Source organism: Aethina tumida, chromosome 4 (assembly GCF_024364675.1).
Source record: "Aethina tumida isolate Nest 87 chromosome 4, icAetTumi1.1, whole genome shotgun sequence".
NCBI classification, from domain to species: Eukaryota; Metazoa; Arthropoda; class Insecta; order Coleoptera; family Nitidulidae; genus Aethina; species Aethina tumida.
This window is the reverse complement of record NC_065438.1, coordinates 5,272,174-5,292,904: the sequence shown is the minus strand read 5'-3', so window position 1 is coordinate 5,292,904 and position 20,731 is coordinate 5,272,174. Positions and strand designations below refer to the sequence as shown.

The 20,731-nt window shown below is 25.9% G+C and overlaps 1 protein-coding gene across 3 annotated transcripts in view; it reads left to right on the top strand.

Moving 5' to 3' along the window:
* LOC109603675 (homeobox protein aristaless-like) overlaps window positions 1-20,731 on the top strand; it is a 158,939-nt gene that overhangs the window by 119,654 nt on the left and 18,554 nt on the right. For all 3 annotated transcript variants that reach the window (XM_049966456.1, XM_049966454.1, XM_049966455.1), the window contains exons 3-4: window positions 3,466-3,703; window positions 15,433-15,478. In XM_049966456.1, the coding sequence (XP_049822413.1) occupies window positions 3,466-3,703; window positions 15,433-15,478 (284 nt within the window). The remainder of the gene's footprint in view (window positions 1-3,465; window positions 3,704-15,432; window positions 15,479-20,731) is intronic.

Genomic DNA, 20,731 nt, shown 5'->3' with positions numbered 1-20,731 from the left:
CGAAATCCGCCATTACTTGTGGAGAAGTGTGAACAATTGAAGCTCCTAAAAGGTGTCCTTCGTGCTTTATCTTAGGACCCTTCAAAATCCAGTTTTTTCAACAAGATATTGCCCAACCTCACATTGTGTAGGTTACTTTGGGGTGTTTCTGACATTCCAATGCTAATATATTGTTATGTCCTGCACAATCTCCAGACTTGTTACCAGCTGAACACGTGCAGGAACATTATAGACAGAAGACTTCCAAATTCAGCTCTTCCTTCCCAAACTTTGGGAACTTTCAGCGTTAAGTAGATCATTAGATCAAAGCCAAGGCGGAAAACCAATAAAATCTGACCACTGGATGTATGTATTCTATTTTCTGCGTTATTGAGTATAATTCGGCCTCTGTTGTTAAGTGAAACTGTTGGAGGTGAACGTATTCCCAGTATGCTATTAGTATGAAGGCGGGCAAATTTTAGTCATCCAACTTGAAGGTCTGAAGAAGGTCGTGAATGACGTATAAGAGGCTCAGGAAGATGTCCATCTCACATTACAGCATTGTCGTCAAATATTGGAGTGAATGAAGTCTTCAATGATGAGCCTAGATTGATGATGGTCGAGCATCTGTCAGAAGGTACAGAGGAGCAAGACGAAATCCGCCATTACTTGTGGAGAAGTGTGAACAATTGAAGCTCCTAAAGGGCGTCCTTCGTGCTTTACCTTAGGGCCCTTCAAAATCCAGTTTTTCAACAAAATATTGCCCAACCTCACATTGTGTAAGTTACTTTGGGGTGTTTCAGACATTATAATGCTAATATATTGTTATGTCCTGCACAATCTCCAAACTTGTTACCAGTTAAACACGTGCAGGAACATTATAGACAAAAGACTTCCAAATTCAGCTCTTCCTTCCCAAACTTTGGGAACTTTCAGCGTTAAGTAGATCATTAGATCAAAGCCAAGGCTGAAAACCAATAAAATCTGACCACTGGATGTATGTATTCTATTTTCTGCGTTATTGAGTATACTTCGGCCTCTGTTGTTAAGTGAAATTGTTGGAGGTGAACGTATTCCCAGTATGCTATTAGTATAAGGCGGGCAAATTTTAGTCATCTAACTTGAAGGTCTGAAGAAGGTCGTGAATGACGTACAAGAGGCTCAGGAAGATGTCCATCTCACATTACAGCATTGTCGTCAAAGATTGGAATGAATGGAGTCTTCAATGATGAGCCTAGGTTGATGATGGTCGAGTATCTTTCAGAAGGTATAGAGGAGCAAGACGAAATCCGCCATTACTTGTGGAGAAGTGTGAACAATTGAAGCTCCTAAAGGGCGTCCTTCGTGCTTTACCTTAGGGCCCTTCAAAATCCAGTTTTTCAACAAAATATTGCCCAACCTCACATTGTGTAGGTTACTTTGGAGTGTTTCAGACATTCCAATGCTAATATATTGTTATGTCCTGCACAATCTCCAGACTTGTTACCAGTTGAACACGTGCAGGAACATTATAGACAGAAGACTTCCAAATTCAGCTCTTCCTTCCCAAACTTTGGGAACTTTCAGCGTTAAGTAGATCATTAGATCAATGCCAAGGCTGAAAACCAATAAAATCTGACCACTGAATGTATGTATTCTATTTTCTGCGTTATTGAGTATACTTCGGCCTCTGTTGTTAAGTGAAACTGTTGGAGGTGAACGTATTCCCAGTATGCTATTAGTATGAAGGCGGGCAAATTTTAGTCATCCAACTTGAAGGTCTGAAGAAGGTCGTGAATGACGTATAAGAGGCTCAGGAAGATGTCCATCTCACATTACAGCATTGTCGTCAAAGATTGGAGTGAATGAAGTCTTCAATGATGAGCCTAGGTTGATGATGGTCGAGCATCTGTCAGAAGGTACAGAGGAGCAAGACGAAATCCGCCATTACTTGTGGAGAAGTGTGAACAATTGAAGCTCCTAAAAGGTGTCCTTCGTGCTTTATCTTAGGACCCTTCAAAATCCAGTTTTTTCAACAAGATATTGCCCAACCTCACATTGTGTAGGTTACTTTGGGGTGTTTCTGACATTCCAATGCTAATATATTGTTATGTCCTGCACAATCTCCAGACTTGTTACAAGCTGAACACGTGCAGGAACATTATAGACAGAAGACTTCCAAATTCAGCTCTTCCTTCCCAAACTTTGGGAACTTTCAGCGTTAAGTAGATCATTAGATCAAAGCCAAGGCGGAAAACCAATAAAATCTGACCACTGGATGTATGTATTCTATTTTCTGCGTTATTGAGTATACTTCGGCCTCTGTTGTTAAGTGAAACTGTTGGAGGTGAACGTATTCCCAGTATGCTATTAGTATGAAGGCGGGCAAATTTTAGTCATCCAACTTGAAGGTCTGAAGAAGGTCGTGAATGACGTACAAGAGGCTCAGGAAGATGTTCATCTCACATTACAGCATTGTCGTCAAAATTTGGAGTGAATGGAGTCTTCAATGATGAGCCTAGGTTGATGATGATCGAGTATCTGTCAGAAGGTATAGAGGAGCAAGACGAAATCCGCCATTACTTGTGGAGAAGTGTGAACAATTGAAGCTCCTAAAGGGTGTCCTTTGTTCTTTACCTCAGGGCCCTTCGAAATCCAGTTTTTTAACAAGATATTGCCCAACCTCATATTGTGTAGGTTACTTTGGGGTGTTTCTGACATTCCAATGCTAATATATTGTTATGTCCAGCACAATCTCCGGACTTGTTACCAGTTAAACACGTGCAGGAACATTATAGGGAGAAGACTTCCAAATTCAGCTCTTCCTTTCCAAATTTTGGGAACCTTCAGCATTAAGTAGATCATTAGATCAATGCCAAAGCTAAAAACCAATAAAATCAGCCTAGTGGATCTATGTTTTCCATTTTATATGTTACTGAGTATACTATGGTTGAGTTGTTGGGTGAAGGTGGTTTAAAACATGAGACATCTACTTTGTACTTGAACATAATCATGGCAATTTGCGAAATTACGAAAATTAAAGATCTCTCCTCTATTGTACTGAGCCGCGGCTTCATCATCCAATTATAACAATCATCTTTTTACTCACCGAAAAGTGGCGACTTCAGTTTAATTAAAAACATTCGCCGATAATCGAACCGTACGTTATTTACATACAGCTTCGGAATAATAATAATAAAAAAAAACACGTTACAAGCCAGATACTTACGGTCCAATCAAGCCATCCATCTTTCATGACGCTATTAACATAATGTAGCGTTAAAATATCGAAGATAATCTTATTACGTTAATTAATAATTTATCCTCCTCGCATCCATTGAACCATTTCAATCAATATTTAATACCCTTGCAAAACCAGTTGGTGTTATTAAACAACACACCATTAAAATCTTAACACGGTTATCGCATCCGAAATCCGAACGGCCGATGCACAAATGACCCATTTCCACCTTTGTCGTCCGTTAAACGTTCGCCGTTTTGTTACAGAATCTATTCCATCTGAAGGCAACCCAGAGATCATGGGCGTATCAGAGGAGATAACGCCGAACGCCGGTTCGGAACCCAGGCCAGCTGGTGCCGATCAAAGTGACGGCAGCGAGGCCGAGCCCGACGAGTTCGCGCCGAAGAGGAAGCAGAGACGTTACAGGACCACGTTCACCAGTTACCAGTTGGAGGAGTTGGAGAAGGCCTTCTCCAGGACCCACTATCCCGACGTCTTCACTAGGTATGTTTTTGTTTTCGAGAATTTTACAATCTTTTGTCTCAAAGTAATTTTTTTTGTCTAGTCCACTTTGGTCATGATTTTGATGGAAATTAAATATTTGTGAACAAATTTATGAAAAATCTATTTTTTCAGCATCAAATTAATAATAATAAAATTATTATAAAATAATGAATAAGATTTTAACAAAAAAATAAAAAATTATAAATATATAAAAAATCAAAATATGAATAGAAATATACAAGGTTGAGTTAAAAATTAGTAATAGTCCTAAATGTATTATTTAAGAAGTATTAGAACGTCTTTGATTTTTATTGTAATGATGCTCATTTCAAATTGTTATAATAATAGAGTATATTGAATAAGTAAAATATATTAAATTAATAGTACAAGCAAATGATTTTGACTTTAGAATAATTTTGTTAACTCTGAGACTACAAAAATGGTGCTAATAGTGTTACTAACCAATTTAATACAGTTTAACTAAGAATTTTAATAAAAATGATCAAAAAACGAATGAATTATAAATTTACAAAGTTACAAAAATTATAATATGAATAGAAATATTTAATGATGAGTTAAAAATTAGTAATAGTGCTGAATGTATTATTTTAGAAATATTAGAACGACTTTAATTTTTGTTGTAATGATACTCATTTCAAATTTTTATAATAATAGGGTATATTGAATAAGTAAAATATATTAAATTAATAGTACAAGCAAATGAATTTGACTCTAGAATATTTTTGTTAATTCTGAGACTACAAAAATGGTGCTAATTGTGTTACTAACCAATTTAATACAGTTTAACTAAGAATTTTAATAAAAATGATCAAAAAAACGAATGAATTATAAATTTACAAAGTTACAAAAATTATAATATGAATAGAAATATATAAGGATGAGTTAAAAATTAGTAATAGTGCTAAATGTATTATTTTAGAAATATTAGAACGACTTTAATTTTTGTTGTAATGATACTCATTTCAAATTTTTATAATAATAAGGTATATTGAATCAGTAAAATATATTAAATTATTAGTACAAGCAAATGAATTTGACTCTAGAATATTTTTGTTAATTCTGAGACTACAAAAATGGTGCTAATTGTGTTACTAACCAATTTAATACAGTTTAACTAAGAATTTTAATAAAAATGATCAAAAAAAAACGAATGAATTATAAATTTACAAAGTTACAAAAATTATAATATGAATAAAAATATTTAAGGATGAGTTAAAAATTAGTAATAGTGCTAAATGTATTATTTTAGAAATATTAGAACGACTTTAATTATTATTGTAATGATACTCATTTCAATTTTTTATAATAATAGGGTATATTGAATCAGTAAAATATATTAAATTAATAGTACAAGCAAATGAATTTAACTCTAGAATATTTTTGTTAATTCTGAGACTACAAAAATGGTGCTAATTGTGTTACTAACCAATTTAATACAGTTTAACTAAGAATTTTAATAAAAATGATCAAAAAAACGAATGAATTATAAATTTACAAAGTTACAAAAATTATAATATGAATAGAAATATATAAGGATGAGTTAAAAATTAGTAATAGTGCTAAATGTATTATTTTAGAAATATTAGAACGACTTTAATTTTTGTTGTAATGATACTCATTTCAAATTTTTATAATAATAAGGTATATTGAATCAGTAAAATATATTAAATTATTAGTACAAGCAAATGAATTTGACTCTAGAATATTTTTGTTAATTCTGAGACTACAAAAATGGTGCTAATTGTGTTACTAACCAATTTAATACAGTTTAACTAAGAATTTTAATAAAAATGATCAAAAAAAAACGAATGAATTATAAATTTACAAAGTTACAAAAATTATAATATGAATAAAAATATTTAAGGATGAGTTAAAAATTAGTAATAGTGCTAAATGTATTATTTTAGAAATATTAGAACGACTTTAATTATTATTGTAATGATACTCATTTCAATTTTTTATAATAATAGGGTATATTGAATCAGTAAAATATATTAAATTAATAGTACAAGCAAATGAATTTAACTCTAGAATATTTTTGTTAATTCTGAGACTACAAAAATGGTGCTAATTGTGTTACTAACCAATTTAATACAGTTTAACTAAGAATTTTAATAAAAATGATCAAAAAAACGAATGAATTATAAATTTACAAAGTTACAAAAATTATAATATGAATAGAAATATATAAGGATGAGTTAAAAATTAGTAATAGTGCTAAATGTATTATTTTAGAAATATTAGAACGACTTTAATTTTTGTTGTAATGATACTCATTTCAAATTTTTATAATAATAAGGTATATTGAATCAGTAAAATATATTAAATTATTAGTACAAGCAAATGAATTTGACTCTAGAATATTTTTGTTAATTCTGAGACTACAAAAATGGTGCTAATTGTGTTACTAACCAATTTAATACAGTTTAACTAAGAATTTTAATAAAAATGATCAAAAAAAAACGAATGAATTATAAATTTACAAAGTTACAAAAATTATAATATGAATAAAAATATTTAAGGATGAGTTAAAAATTAGTAATAGTGCTAAATGTATTATTTTAGAAATATTAGAACGACTTTAATTATTATTGTAATGAGACTCATTTCAATTTTTTATAATAATAGGGTATATTGAATAAGTAAAATATATTAAATTAATAGTACAAGCAAATGAATTTGACTCTAGAATATTTTTGTTAACTCTGAGACTACAAAAATGGTGCTAATTGTGTTACTAACCAATTTAATACAGTTTAACTAATAATTTTAATAAAACTGATCAAAAAACCAATGAATTATAAATTTACAAAGTTAATAAAATTATAATATGAATAGAAATATATAAGGATGAGTTAAAAATTAGTAATAGTGCTAAATGTATTATTTTAGAAATATTAGAAGGACTTTAATTTTTGTTGTAATGATACTCATTTCAAATTTTTATAATAATAAGGTATATTGAATCAGTAAAATATATTAATTATTAGTACAAGAAATGAATTTGACTTTAGAATAATTTTGTTAACTCTGAGACAACAAAAATGGTGCTAATAGTATTACTAACCAATTTAATACAGTTTAACTAATAATTTTAATAAAACTGATCAAAAAACCAATGAATTATAAATTTACAAAGTTAATAAAATTATAATATGAATAGAAATATATAAGGATGAGTTAAAAATTAGTAATAGTGCTAAATGTATTATTTTAGAAATATTAGGACTTTAATTTTTGTTGTAATGATACTCATTTCAAATTTTTATAATAATAGGGTATATTGAATAAGTAAAATATATTAAATTAATAGTACAAGCAAATGAATTGGACTCCTTGCAACGATACTCATTTCAAATTGTTAATATAATAGGGTATATTGAATCACTAAAATATATTAAATTAATAGTACAAGCAAATGAATTTGACTCTAGAATATTTTTGTTAATTCTGAGACTACAAAAATGGTGCTAATGGTGTTACTAACCAATTTAATACAGTAACTATTGATTTTATCTCGTCAATATCCTTTTCATATAATCAGTTTTTTCTGTTATTTAAAAATTGGCAATAATCTAAATAATTATAAATAAATAAAATTAAAATGATTAAAATATCAATATAAAAAAATACTTGAAAATAAAAAATGGTGTTAAATTTAGTCCTAAATAAATATACCAATCAAAAACCGTTTGATTCGACTGAATTTTGACAGAGACAGTAAAAGTCTACAAATTTTTCATTTAACCTAAATGATAGGCCATCTCCCTGATGTCAAAATGAATATATAAACAAAGTACGTTTTAATTTATTTTTTTATAAAAAACTTGTTTTTTTAATCATGGATAAAAGTTTATGTAAATTTGTTTAAATACTTTTTAATGACTTGTTATATATACTTGTCAATTGATTAGACGTAAACCTAAACAAAATTTTATGGCACAAAACACTCGTATGTAAATTGATTTCAATAATTTCTTTACTAATGAATCCGTAATACATTGCAAATTGATCGGACACTAAATTATCCCACACGTCTTTTAAATTAGCAAACGCACCCAGTTTGAACCACTGCCATATAATTAAATTGTCAGATCAGAATTTAGTAACGAAAAACAGCTGAAGCCAGCATGGAGTTGTGCGAATAAATCATCGTCGCATTTTAATCTAATTAACATAAAACTGTATAATAAATAATATACATTTCAATGACTTAATGCGTGTAATCATTTCCTGTTAATTTGATCTGAATTAAAACCGACTTAAACTAAATCCTCAATATTCATAAATACTGATGCGTATAAATCATCTTGCCGCACTAACTGTTTAAGATTAATAGCGTCGTTGTGGCGCTGGATCATTAGCATATGTCGCATTATGCGTTAATTACGCCGGTTAAGAAATTAATAGCCCGTCCGTCCGAAAAAAAAAAAAAAAAAAATACAACGTTACAAAATTAATTTAATAACTGCGTTTATAGGCATCAACCGAATCGGTAAATTACCACCAATCGGCAAACAGGGGTAAGGCCCGCCGGATGTTGCGAGTTACTCTAACCGGAAAACCGATACAGGTGTTTACCTCAAAATTCCCAATAATTTGAAACGTTCCGCGAGATGGTAATTTCGTTCTTCGCCTTAACCTTGTTGGTTTGTTCTTACGTGGAATGAAGTGGCTGTGTTTTACGACGCATTTAATGCCTTCAGTTGGTGTTAATGCGGACGAATAAAACGGGAACCGTAAAAACGTTAATCGGCCTCTCGAAACTACCGTGCATAATAGAGCTAAGTATGCAATAATAAAGTTTAATAATTGTTTTTATTGCGGCCGGTGATACCCGTATCTTTGGTTGGAAGCAAAAATTTGATTAGATGAAAAGGATGTTAACGAGCATCCTTATTTACTTTAGCACGGGAGATAACATCAATAGTTGAGTGAAATAGTGCTTGAAACAGTAGTTATATCAGTATTCGTCGCTGAAGGCTAAAATGGACAAATATTACTTGTTTAGAACTAAATTTAGCACCATTACTAATTTTAAAGTCAAATTTTTATGCTTCTATGTTGATTTAATACATTTTACTTATTATTGTAACATTTTGAGCTTAGCATTATTACAATAAAAATCAAAATCGTTCTAATATTTTTTAAATAATACATTTAACACCATTACTAATTTTTAACCCTACCTGTTACATTTCTATTCGTATTTTAATTTTTTTAATTTTGTTAACTTATAAGTCTTTAGTTTTTTTTTTATTATTTTTATTAAAATTCTTACTTAAACTATATTAAATTAGTTAGTAACACTATTAACACCTTATTTGTGGTCTCAAAGTTAAGAAGAATATTTTAGACTAAAATTCATTTGCTTAAACTACAAATATAATACATTTTACTTATTAAATATACTCCATTGTTATACCAATTTGAAATTAGCTTCATTAAAATAAAAATTAAAATCGTTCTAATATTTCTTAAATTATACATTTAGCACCATTACTAATTTTTAACCCAACCTGGTATATTTCTATTTGTATTTTAATTTTTTAAATTTTATTAACTTGTAAGTCTTTAGTTTTTTATTATTTTTATTAAAATTCTTAGTTAATCTGTATTAAATTAGTTAATAACACTATTAACACCTTTTTTGTGGCACCATTACTAATTTTTAACTATATAAATTTGTAATTCTTTATTTTTTGATCATTTTTATTAAAATTCTTAGTTAAACTGTATTAAATTGGTTAGTAAGTAATTCTATTAATACCATTTTTGTAGTTTTAGTTGATTCTAAAATCAAATTCAGTTGCTTAATACATTTTAATTATTTAATATACTCTATGTTATTATAATATTATGAAATTAGCATCATTCCAATAAAAATAAAAATCGTTTATCACCATTTCAATTTTTATTTAAACTTTTTAAACTTGATGAATTGTTTAGTCTGATAATGATAAATATATCACCATATACACTGTAATTTTTCAATAATTTATCTATAAAAATATTTTTAATTATCATGTTTAATTTGTTCTTCCATTTCTTCCTCGAAACTACCGTGCATAATAGAGCTAAGTATGCAATAATAAAGTTTAATAATTGTTTTTATTGCGGTCGGTGATACCCGTATCTTCGGTTGGGAGCAAAAATTTGATTAGATGAAAAGGATGTTAACGAGCATCCTTATTTACTTTAGCACGGGAGATAACATCAATAGTTGAGTGAAATAGTGCTTGAAACAGTAGTTATATCAGTATTCGTCGCTGAAGGCTAAAATGGACAAATATTACTTGTTTAGAACTAAATTTAGCACCATTACTAATTTTAAAGTCAAATTTTTATGCTTCTATGTTGATTTAATACATTTTACTTATTATTGTAACATTTTGAGCTTAGCATTATTACAATAAAAATCAAAATCGTTCTAATATTTTTTAAATAATACATTTAACACCATTACTAATTTTTAACCCTACCTGTTACATGTCTATTCGTATTTTAATTTTTTTAATTTTGTTAACTTATAAGTCTTTAGTTTTTTTTTATTATTTTTATTAAAATTCTTACTTAAACTATATTAAATTAGTTAGTAACACTATTAACACCTTATTTGTGGTCTCAAAGTTAAGAAGAATATTTTAGACTAAAATTCATTTGCTTAAACTACAAATATAATACATTTTACTTATTAAATATACTCCATTGTTATACCAATTTGAAATTAGCTTCATTAAAATAAAAATTAAAATCGTTCTAATATTTCTTAAATTATACATTTAGCACCATTACTAATTTTTAACCCAACCTGGTATATTTCTATTTGTATTTTAATTTTTTAAATTTTATTAACTTGTAAGTCTTTAGTTTTTTATTATTTTTATTAAAATTCTTAGTTAATCTGTATTAAATTAGTTAATAACACTATTAACACCTTTTTTGTGGCACCATTACTAATTTTTAACTATATAAATTTGTAATTCTTTATTTTTTGATCATTTTTATTAAAATTCTTAGTTAAACTGTATTAAATTGATTAGTAAGTAATTCTATTAATACCATTTTTGTAGTTTTAGTTGATTCTAAAATCAAATTCAGTTGCTTAATACATTTTAATTATTTAATATACTCTATGTTATTATAATATTATGAAATTAGCATCATTCCAATAAAAATAAAAATCGTTTATCACCATTTCAATTTTTATTTAAACTTTTTAAACTTGATGAATTGTTTAGTCTGATAATGATAAATTTATCACCATATACACTGTAATTTTTCAATAATTTATCTATAAAAATATTTTTAATTATCATGTTTAATTTGTTCTTCCATTTCTTCCTCGAAACTACCGTGCATAATAGAGCTAAGCATGAAATAATAAAGTTTAATAATTGTTTTTATTGCGGCCGGTGATACCCGTATCTTCGGTTGGGAGCAAAAATTTGATTAGATGAAAAGGATGTTAACGAGCATCCTTATTTACTTTAGAACGGGAGATAACATCAATAATTGAGTGAAATAGTGCTTGAAACAGTAGTTAGATCAGTATTTCTCGCCGAAGGCGACATTTAGTTGTTACTAAAATGGGCAAAATATTACTTGTTTAGAACTAAATTTAGCACCATTACTAATTTTCAAGTCAAACTTTTGTGTCTCTATTTTGCTTATACTATTATTATATTTCTTATATAATATATTTAGCACCATTACTAATTTTTAACACAATCATATATTTTTATTCATTTTTTAATTTTTTTACAATATAAATTCTCTAGTTTTGTTACAATTTTTATTAACATTTTTAGAAAAACTCATTAAATAGTTTGGTAACACTTTAATTTAAATATTTCATCGTTTTTCACATTGTTTTCGACTTAATTAGATACAATTTAACTCCACGCTTGAATAATCCCATTATTATCAAACTGTTATTATTACTCGATCGAAATTTGTATAAACCTTGGCTTGCAATTAAAATGAATGAATTACAAACATAAAAATAACCAATTTTCTGTAACAATCTTAATAAAATACAATCAGCAAATCTGTTGCTACTTTACATTCGTAACGAGTTCAGATATGCACACTAATTAAATGTAATTATGGCCGTTTAATATCACCTTAATTAGATACAATTCCCACATTATTGTTCCTATAATTTACGACCTGGGTTACATACATGTGTTTACGCGTGTAAAAGTGCGTAACGCGTCATATTTTTATAATTTATAACAAAAAAACTAATTTTTTTTAATATTAATTTGTTTGTCCGTTAATGTAATTAATAAACAAATCGAGGATGCCGTGATTAACATGCACATTTCCTGACTTGAAACAATTAATATAATTCCTAGGATTCCAATTATTAATACCTAATAAAATATTAATAACTTCATTAAGTTTTTATTGGCGTAATTACATAATAATTCCAGGCAATTTCGCTTATTAACCATACAACAATGAACAATTGCTATTAATAATAATTATACACCGTTGCCGTTTATTTTGCTTTAAGAAAAAATAAACCGGATGCACTTAACCCCGCAATAAATAACCGGAGGACAGTAGTAAACCACCGAATGGGGTTATCTGGCAGACCGAAATTAGTGTATCGTGTCCGAGACGAGATATCTCACTCAACATTCCACGTTGTCTGCAATTTGTCGGACGCGTCCGAATTCTCCGCAGGGTTGAAATTTATTGGGACCCTCGTAGTAGTGGTCCCGATAAAAAGATTAGAATTATCTTGGAGTTGGTTGCGTTTCCTTTATTAATTTACCCCATTTATGACTACCACTCTATAGTAGTGGTCGTTATCAATTTGAATCTTGATAAATTGGATCAGATAGGCTACAATCTTACGGGTAATAAGCCCATGTGGGCTGTAAAATTTTTGCATTTCCGACAGTAAGTTTACCGCAGTTAAGTACCACCGTATTAATCAATGTGCAACGTTGATTTGATTTACAATGTAATTATTGAGAGAAATCCAATTAAAGCTTTGCTTAATTTTCATTTTAATCACACTAATTACATCGACAATTTGCATAATCTAATTATTGCCGTTGAGGTAAACGTCGATTTAAATTATTTCTTAATAATAAACTGGTTGATTTTGTGTTGCGTGCCTCGTGGTCATTACGTTACCAATGACATAATAATAACGTTGCCCGTTGCGTATGCGGTAGCGGATTTCGAACACTTAAACCAATAACGCGGGGAAACATAATTACTGTGGGACAATTAAACTGCCTCGGAAGAAGGAGGGTGTGTCCCAAGGATATGTTTACTATGCATTGCCAGCTTGTCTTGAAATTAATCGACTGTGACACCACTGAAGAACACCAACACTTTAATGGAAGAACGATTTAAATATGATAATTAAAAATATTTTTTATGAACAAATCATTGAAAAATTGAAATAATATTCAACGATAAAAATATAATATAATAATGTATAAATATTATATAAAAATTAAGTATCTGGTGCTAAATGGATACTTTAATAGTATAATTTAAATTGTTTACAGTGTCTATTACTCACCAATATTCTTCTCATAGTCTCAGAACATTGTATTGTATATATACAGTGACTATTATTCTCCCACGTTCTCTTAATCCCAAAAAATTTGAAGAACCATAGAAAATTAATTTTTAATAATTCTTTGTACAAATCAAGGTTTGAATATTCTTTTTTTCAACATTAATAGTGACTGATGAATAATAATAACATTACTTAATTTGATAAGACAAATTAGAACATTGTATTGTATATATTAAATTGGCATACAATGATTATTATTTTCCCACATTCTCCTAATCCCAGAAAATTTGAAGATCCATAGAAAATTAATTTTTAATAATTCTTTGTACAAATCAAGGTTTGAATATTCGTTTTTCAACAGCAATAATGACTGTTGAATAATAATAACATTACTTAATTTGATAATACAAAATAGAACATTTTATTGTATATATTAAATTGGCATACAGTGATTATTATTCTCTCACATTCTTCTAATCCCAGAAAATTTGAAGATCCATAGAAAATTAATTTTTAATAATTCTTTGTACAAATCAAGGTTTGAATTTTCTTTTTTGAACAGTAACTATTGAATAATAATAACATTACTTAATTTGATAAGACAAAATAGAACATTTTATTGTAAATATTAAATTGGCATACAATAATTATTATTCTCCCACATTCTCCTAATCCCATAAAATTTGAAAATCTATAGAAAATTAATTTTTAATAATTCTTTGTACAAATCAAAGTTTGAATATTCGTTTTTCAATAGTAATAATGACTGTTGAGTAATAATAACATTACTTAATTTGATAAGACAAATTAGAACATTTTATTGTATATATTAAATTGGCATACAGTGATTATTATTCTTCCACATTCTCCTAATCCCAGAAAATTTGAAGATCTATAGAAAATTAATTTTTAATAATTCTTTGTACAAATCAAGGTTTGAATATTCGTTTTTCAACAGTAATAATGACTGTTGAATAATAATAACATTACTTAATTTGATAATACAAAATAGAACATTTTATTGTATATATTAAATTGGCATACAGTGATTATTATTCTCCCACATTCTCCTAATCCCAGAAAATTTGAAGATCCAAAGAAAATTAATTTTTAATAATTCTCTGCACAAATCAAGGTTTGAATATTCACTTTTCAACAGTAATAATGACTGTTGAATAATAATAACATTACTTAATTTGATAAGACAAATTAGAACATTTTATTGTATATATTAAATTGGCATACAGTGATTATTATTCTTCCATATTCTCCTAATCTCAGAAAATTTGAAGATCCACAGAAAATTAATTTTTAATAATTCTTTGTACAAATAAAGGTTTGAATATTCTTTTTTCAACAGTAATAATGGCTGTTGATTAATAATAACATTACTTAATTTGATAAGACAAATTAGAACATGTTACTGTATATATTAAATTGGCATACAGTGACCATTATTCCCCCACATTCTCCTAATCCCAAAAAATGTGAAGATCCATAGAAAATTAATTTTTAATAATTCTTTGTACAAATCAAGGTTTGAATATTCGTTTTTCAACAGTAATAATGACTGTTGAATAATAATAAAATTACTTAATGTGATAAGACAAATTACACATTTTATTGTATATAATAAAATGGTATACTGTGACAATTATTCTCCCACATTCTTCTAATCCCAGAAAATTTGAAGATCCATAGAAAATTAATTTTTAATAATTCTCTGCACAAATCAAGGTTTGAATATTCATTTATCAACAGTAATAATGACTGAGAACATTTTATTGTATATATTAAATTGGTATACTGTTACTATTATCCTTCTACATTCTCCTAATCCAAGAAAATTTGAAGTTCCAGGGAAAATTAATTTTTAATAATTCTTTGTACAAATCAAGGTTCATTTTTTAAATGTATTAATTACTGTTAAATAATATCACTTAATTTAACAGTAATAATGACTGAATATTCTGCCAATCCCTTCAAATTTTAAGAGCGACAGGAAATGAATCTTTGACAATACACCACACAAGTTAAAGAAATAAATTTTATATTATGTACTAGTGACTGGACTGTTCTAATTGTTTATAAAAATCTTTCATAATTATGTGCACATAAATGCAATAATTACGTCTAATTGTAACTGTTTTTGTTATAGGGAAGAATTGGCGATGAAAATCGGACTGACGGAAGCGAGAATACAGGTATGTTAAGCACACAACACAATTGGATGCAAATACGGCGCTGAAATGATTTATGCATCTCGTTGTCTAAACATAATTAGCTGCGTGGATCTAGATCTGCATAATTTTTCTTTGAACTTCGCATACGTAATATTTCAGGCGTATAAAAAAAATTATATTTATGATTGTTCGTGACTTAATGCCGGTGATTTATTTTTCGACGTATGAAATCTTTACGTACAGCCGCGTCGCAAAACAAGCTACCGATAAGCAACATGAATTCGTTTTGATTTATTAAATTTAATTAAGCCATGTGCCGACCGGGCCGAAGGACTTATTGCCTACCTGCACTAACTGCACTGACAATAAGACTAAAATAGATGTATCGCATTGCACACCTGTAGTGTGTAGAAATGACACAGTGCCAAAGGAAGACGGTCATTTCAGCCGCTGTCGGTGTCGTTTTCGTTTTTTTACACTCCATTCGGGACACAAGAGTGTAGTGCACAGTCACGGACTTGAGCGATTAGGCTTAATTAACTAAATTACACGTCTCTATTTCAGTAGAACTGTGGTTTTCGGATTGAAGGCTGTTGTTTAGTAAAAACCCTTGTCACTGGACAGCGGTCTTTTGTGCCGTATTTTGCTTTCTCTGTTTACATAACTCATGTTTGTTTTACTTAAAAAATTTGTTTTAAATACTTAATTTACAATAAATTGAGGTACTTTTTAAAATTTGTATCCAGTTTAAGTTATGATTCAATTATTAATGTCTGTTAATATATCTGTTCAGGTAACATATTAATATTTATTCTACGAATGAATATTTATTATAAATTAAATTATGTATACCAATATATTTTAGAATAAGTGTTCGTCGTTTCATCGAGTATTGAAGTTTCTCTTTAAAATAAATTGAAGTCACTTAATACAATCAATTTAACAGAATAAAACTTATTAAAACTAAATTTATATTTATACAATATCTGCATATTTTATTATACACACACACACACACACACACATATATATATATATATATATATATATATATATATATATATATATATATATATATATATATATATATATATATATATATATATAGAGGAATTAATCAAAATAGCAGAATAGTTCAATTATAACAAATTTAGTTAAAAAATATTTATTAGTAAATAATAATTAAATATTTGGAATGAAATTATTATTATTAATTTAATAAGAAATATATTTTAATTATGTTTATTAATATGTAATCAGATTTTTTTTATTAATAATGTAAATTATTAAGAATTAAAAAAAATATTTCAATATTATTGTTGTTTGTTAAATATTTTTAATGGAATATATTAATTATTTGCTAATAAAAAGTTTTATTATAAATATAATTAAATATTAAAAAATGTAATTTCAATTTTAAATTTTCTCTTTCTTAGTAAATCCATGTTTTAGGAAATAAAAAAATAATTAAACAGAAATAATAATGGAAAGTAATAAATTTCTTTCAAAAATCAAATATTTAATTTACAATGAAAATTATAAGAAAAAATATCTAATTTAATATTAAAATATTTAGTTTAAAATCAAATAAAATATTTAATCTAAATTTAAAAAATAAATTAAAATATTTAATTTAAATTGAAAAAAAACTTAAATATTTAATTTGAATTAAAAATAAATAAATAAATAAAATATTTTATTTTATTTATTTTTATTTTATATACATGACAAAAAAATTCAATTTCGTAGAATTGAAATATTTAGTAATTGTTAAAAATTTATATGAATATTTTAATAACAAATAATAATTAATGTGAGGTTATTATAATTCTTAACAAAATAATAATAAATATTTAATGTTACATTAAGATTTAAATAACACATATCATATAATTTTTATAATTTTATGATTTAATTTTGAATAACAACATTGTTTTGCTAGAAAACTTAAATAAAACATTATTTATTTTATATGTATTTTTGACGATAAAAAAATTGTTAAATATTTTTTTATAAAAAACTATTACGATAATTATTTTTATATTTATGATAATAATTATTTATTTAAATTTGTATATTTATATTTTATTAAATATTCTGATAAAAATTGGAAAAATATCACTTTTTAACAAATAATGTATTAATAAAATATATTTATTTATAAATAAATTTCAAATCAAAAAATTTCACAATAAAAATCCACATTTTATATTTTTTGTTTTTACACTAAAATACATTTAGGCTAATTTCTAAAATAATTTGCATTTAGTTAAAAATAAAAACACATGAATATTTTTTTATAAAAATTGAAATAAAAGATAAAATTAAAAGAATGTTTTAGTTTATATATATTTTTATTTAGTTAAATTATAATAAATTATTTATTATATAAATTTATTATTTTGAGTAACAGTTAATTTTAACTAGAAACTTCAATACTGGATAAAACGACGAAATCATGTTCTAAAATGAATTGACATATATAATTGAATTTGGAGTAAATAAAATAAAATTTTAACCTTATTAATTAATAATTATTTTTATAAATGCACTAATTAGAATGTAGGAAATTTTTTTTACATATTAATGAACTTAACTGTAAAAAAACTTTATTTATTTTTTTAATATGGACTTTGTTTTTTCAAATTATTACATATTAACATAAAATCAGTAATGTATAACAGTAAATGAATAAATAAATGAAAATCAGTTCGTTTCTCAATGTTTATAAAATTTTAATAACTGTTGCTATAAAATCGTTTTTTAATAATAATTAATTAACTAACTAGTGGAAAGTCTGAATTAGTTCAATTGTGATATTTTCCGAACAACATTAATACATAAATCTTTACCAACGACTCAGAGACAAGTTGGCCAACATTGTTAATTTAATTTCCTTTTTCGGATTATCTCAGCACTGATCAATTGCCATAATTATTGCTGTAATTGGACAAGTTTCTCGGAGTCACTTTATTACATTAGATTGTCACCACTGAATGATTTAAACAAAAAAACGGAGAAAAATCATGATTGCGGCTGAAACCCAATTCTTTTTTTGCCATCTAACATCCACATCCTTTTCACTAAAACCCAATTTGAGGCGAATTAAAACTGTAAAAACACATAAAACGGTCTCGGAGTTTTAATGCAGAGAAAATTGCCGCTAATTTAAGTAAGTTTCAATTCACTGAAAACATTAAGGCAATTTAAAATTAGGGACATAATTCCTATTATAAACAAATTATGAGAGAGCGCCGTAAAAACAATTGCGTACCTAAACAACCGCGTAATTGATATCCATTTATTTTTTCGTTGCGTGTACAATTGCCCGTCATTATCCTCAGTGTGGAGGAGCACAGGTGTTTTTTCTCTTTTTCCGCTCGTTTTCAAATTGAGGGAGAGGACGTTCGATGCGAATCGGCATTAATGTGCATCTAAGACCGTCTCTAATTGATGTACATTCTAATTATACGCCCGTTTATTGAGTTTAACGTGAATTAACATTAAGATAATCCGTCAAGGACACGTCATAATGTTATCACATCAAATTTCACGGATTAGATTCCACCGGTCGGGTATGCGAGCCTTTTCCGATGATTAATCGCCGGCTAATTAGTTTATGCTTTTCGCTTAATTAATAGCGTTTCAATGATGCGGAAAAAAATATATTTATTTTATTACTTTAATTATTCCGACTTATTGCGGTACATTAATTTATATTATATCTGGAAAATGTTGCTGTGCAACTATTTCAGGCGGCGGATCTTTAGGCCATGTTGCCTTTCTTCAAAGCTTTCGAAGTTCAAGACAAAAAAAGTAAATTAAACTCACATGACCCATTCCAGAGATTATTATTTATTAAATTTACGTTGCAATGTTTTTATTAATAATTTAAAATGAATATTTTAATTTTTTTATTTAAATTAAACATTTCATTATATTTTTAATTTTAACTTAAATGTTTTATTATTTATTTAATTCAAATTAAATATTTTCTTATTTATTTCACACAAATATTTATAATTTTTTAATTTTAAACTCATTATTTTTTTATTATTTTCATATTAAATTAAATATTTTATTTATTTTTTAATTTAATTTAATTATTTTCTTAATATTTTTATTTTAAATTAATTATTTTCTTATTTATTTCATTTTGAATTAAAAATTTTGTTTAATTTAAATTTATTTTATTAATTTTTAAGCTTTAATGTGGATGCATATGATTTAAATTTCAATTTTAAATTAAATAATTATTAATAATTATCATAATTTTCAATTTAAAACTTTAAAAATTACTGGTAATTTCAATTTTATGAAATATTTTAAATTTTAAGTTAAATATTTCAAATATTTTGTTATTTTTATTAATTCAAATGAATTATTTTATTATTTAAGTTTTAATCTGGATACTTATTATTTAAATTTCAAATTAAAATTAAACAATTATTATTATTGTCATTTATTTTCTTATTAATTTAGAGATTTTTTATTAATAATTATTATAATGGATATTTTTTTAATTTAAGTTAATAATATTATAAAGTTTTAATATTAAAATATTTCATTTAAATTTCAATTTAAAATTAAATAATTATTGATAGTTTATTTATTATTTTGTCATTTTTATTCATATATATTCAGAGATTTTGTTTATTAAAAATTATTTTTTATTATAATATTAAATTAAATATTTCATTATTTTTTTTAGTTGTAAAATAAATATTTTATTTTTTTTTATTTAAATTAAATATTTTTTTAAGTTTTAATGTTGGTATATTTCATTTAAATTTCAATTTAAAATTAAAATGTTATTAGTTTATTTATCATTTTGTTAAGAATTATCATTTTTATTCATATTAATTTTTTTATTAATACTTATTTTTTATTTTTATTTAATATTGAATTCTTAAAAATTACTAATAATTTTAATTATGTGATATTCAATAGTTTCTTTAATTTAAATTAATTATTTTATTTTCTTTTTAATTTAAATTAAATAATTATTTATTATTACTTATTATTTTGTGATTATAATAATTATTATAATATTTAATTTTTAAAAATTACTGATAATTTCAATTATGTGAAATTCAATATTTTTGTTATTATTTTCATTTTAAATTAAATATTTTATAATTTTTTAAGTTTTAATGTTGGTATATTTCATTTAAATTTCAATATAAATTTAAATAAATATTATTACTTTATTTATTATTCCGTTAAGAATTATTATTTTTATTCATATTTTTTATTAATAATTTATTTTTTTTT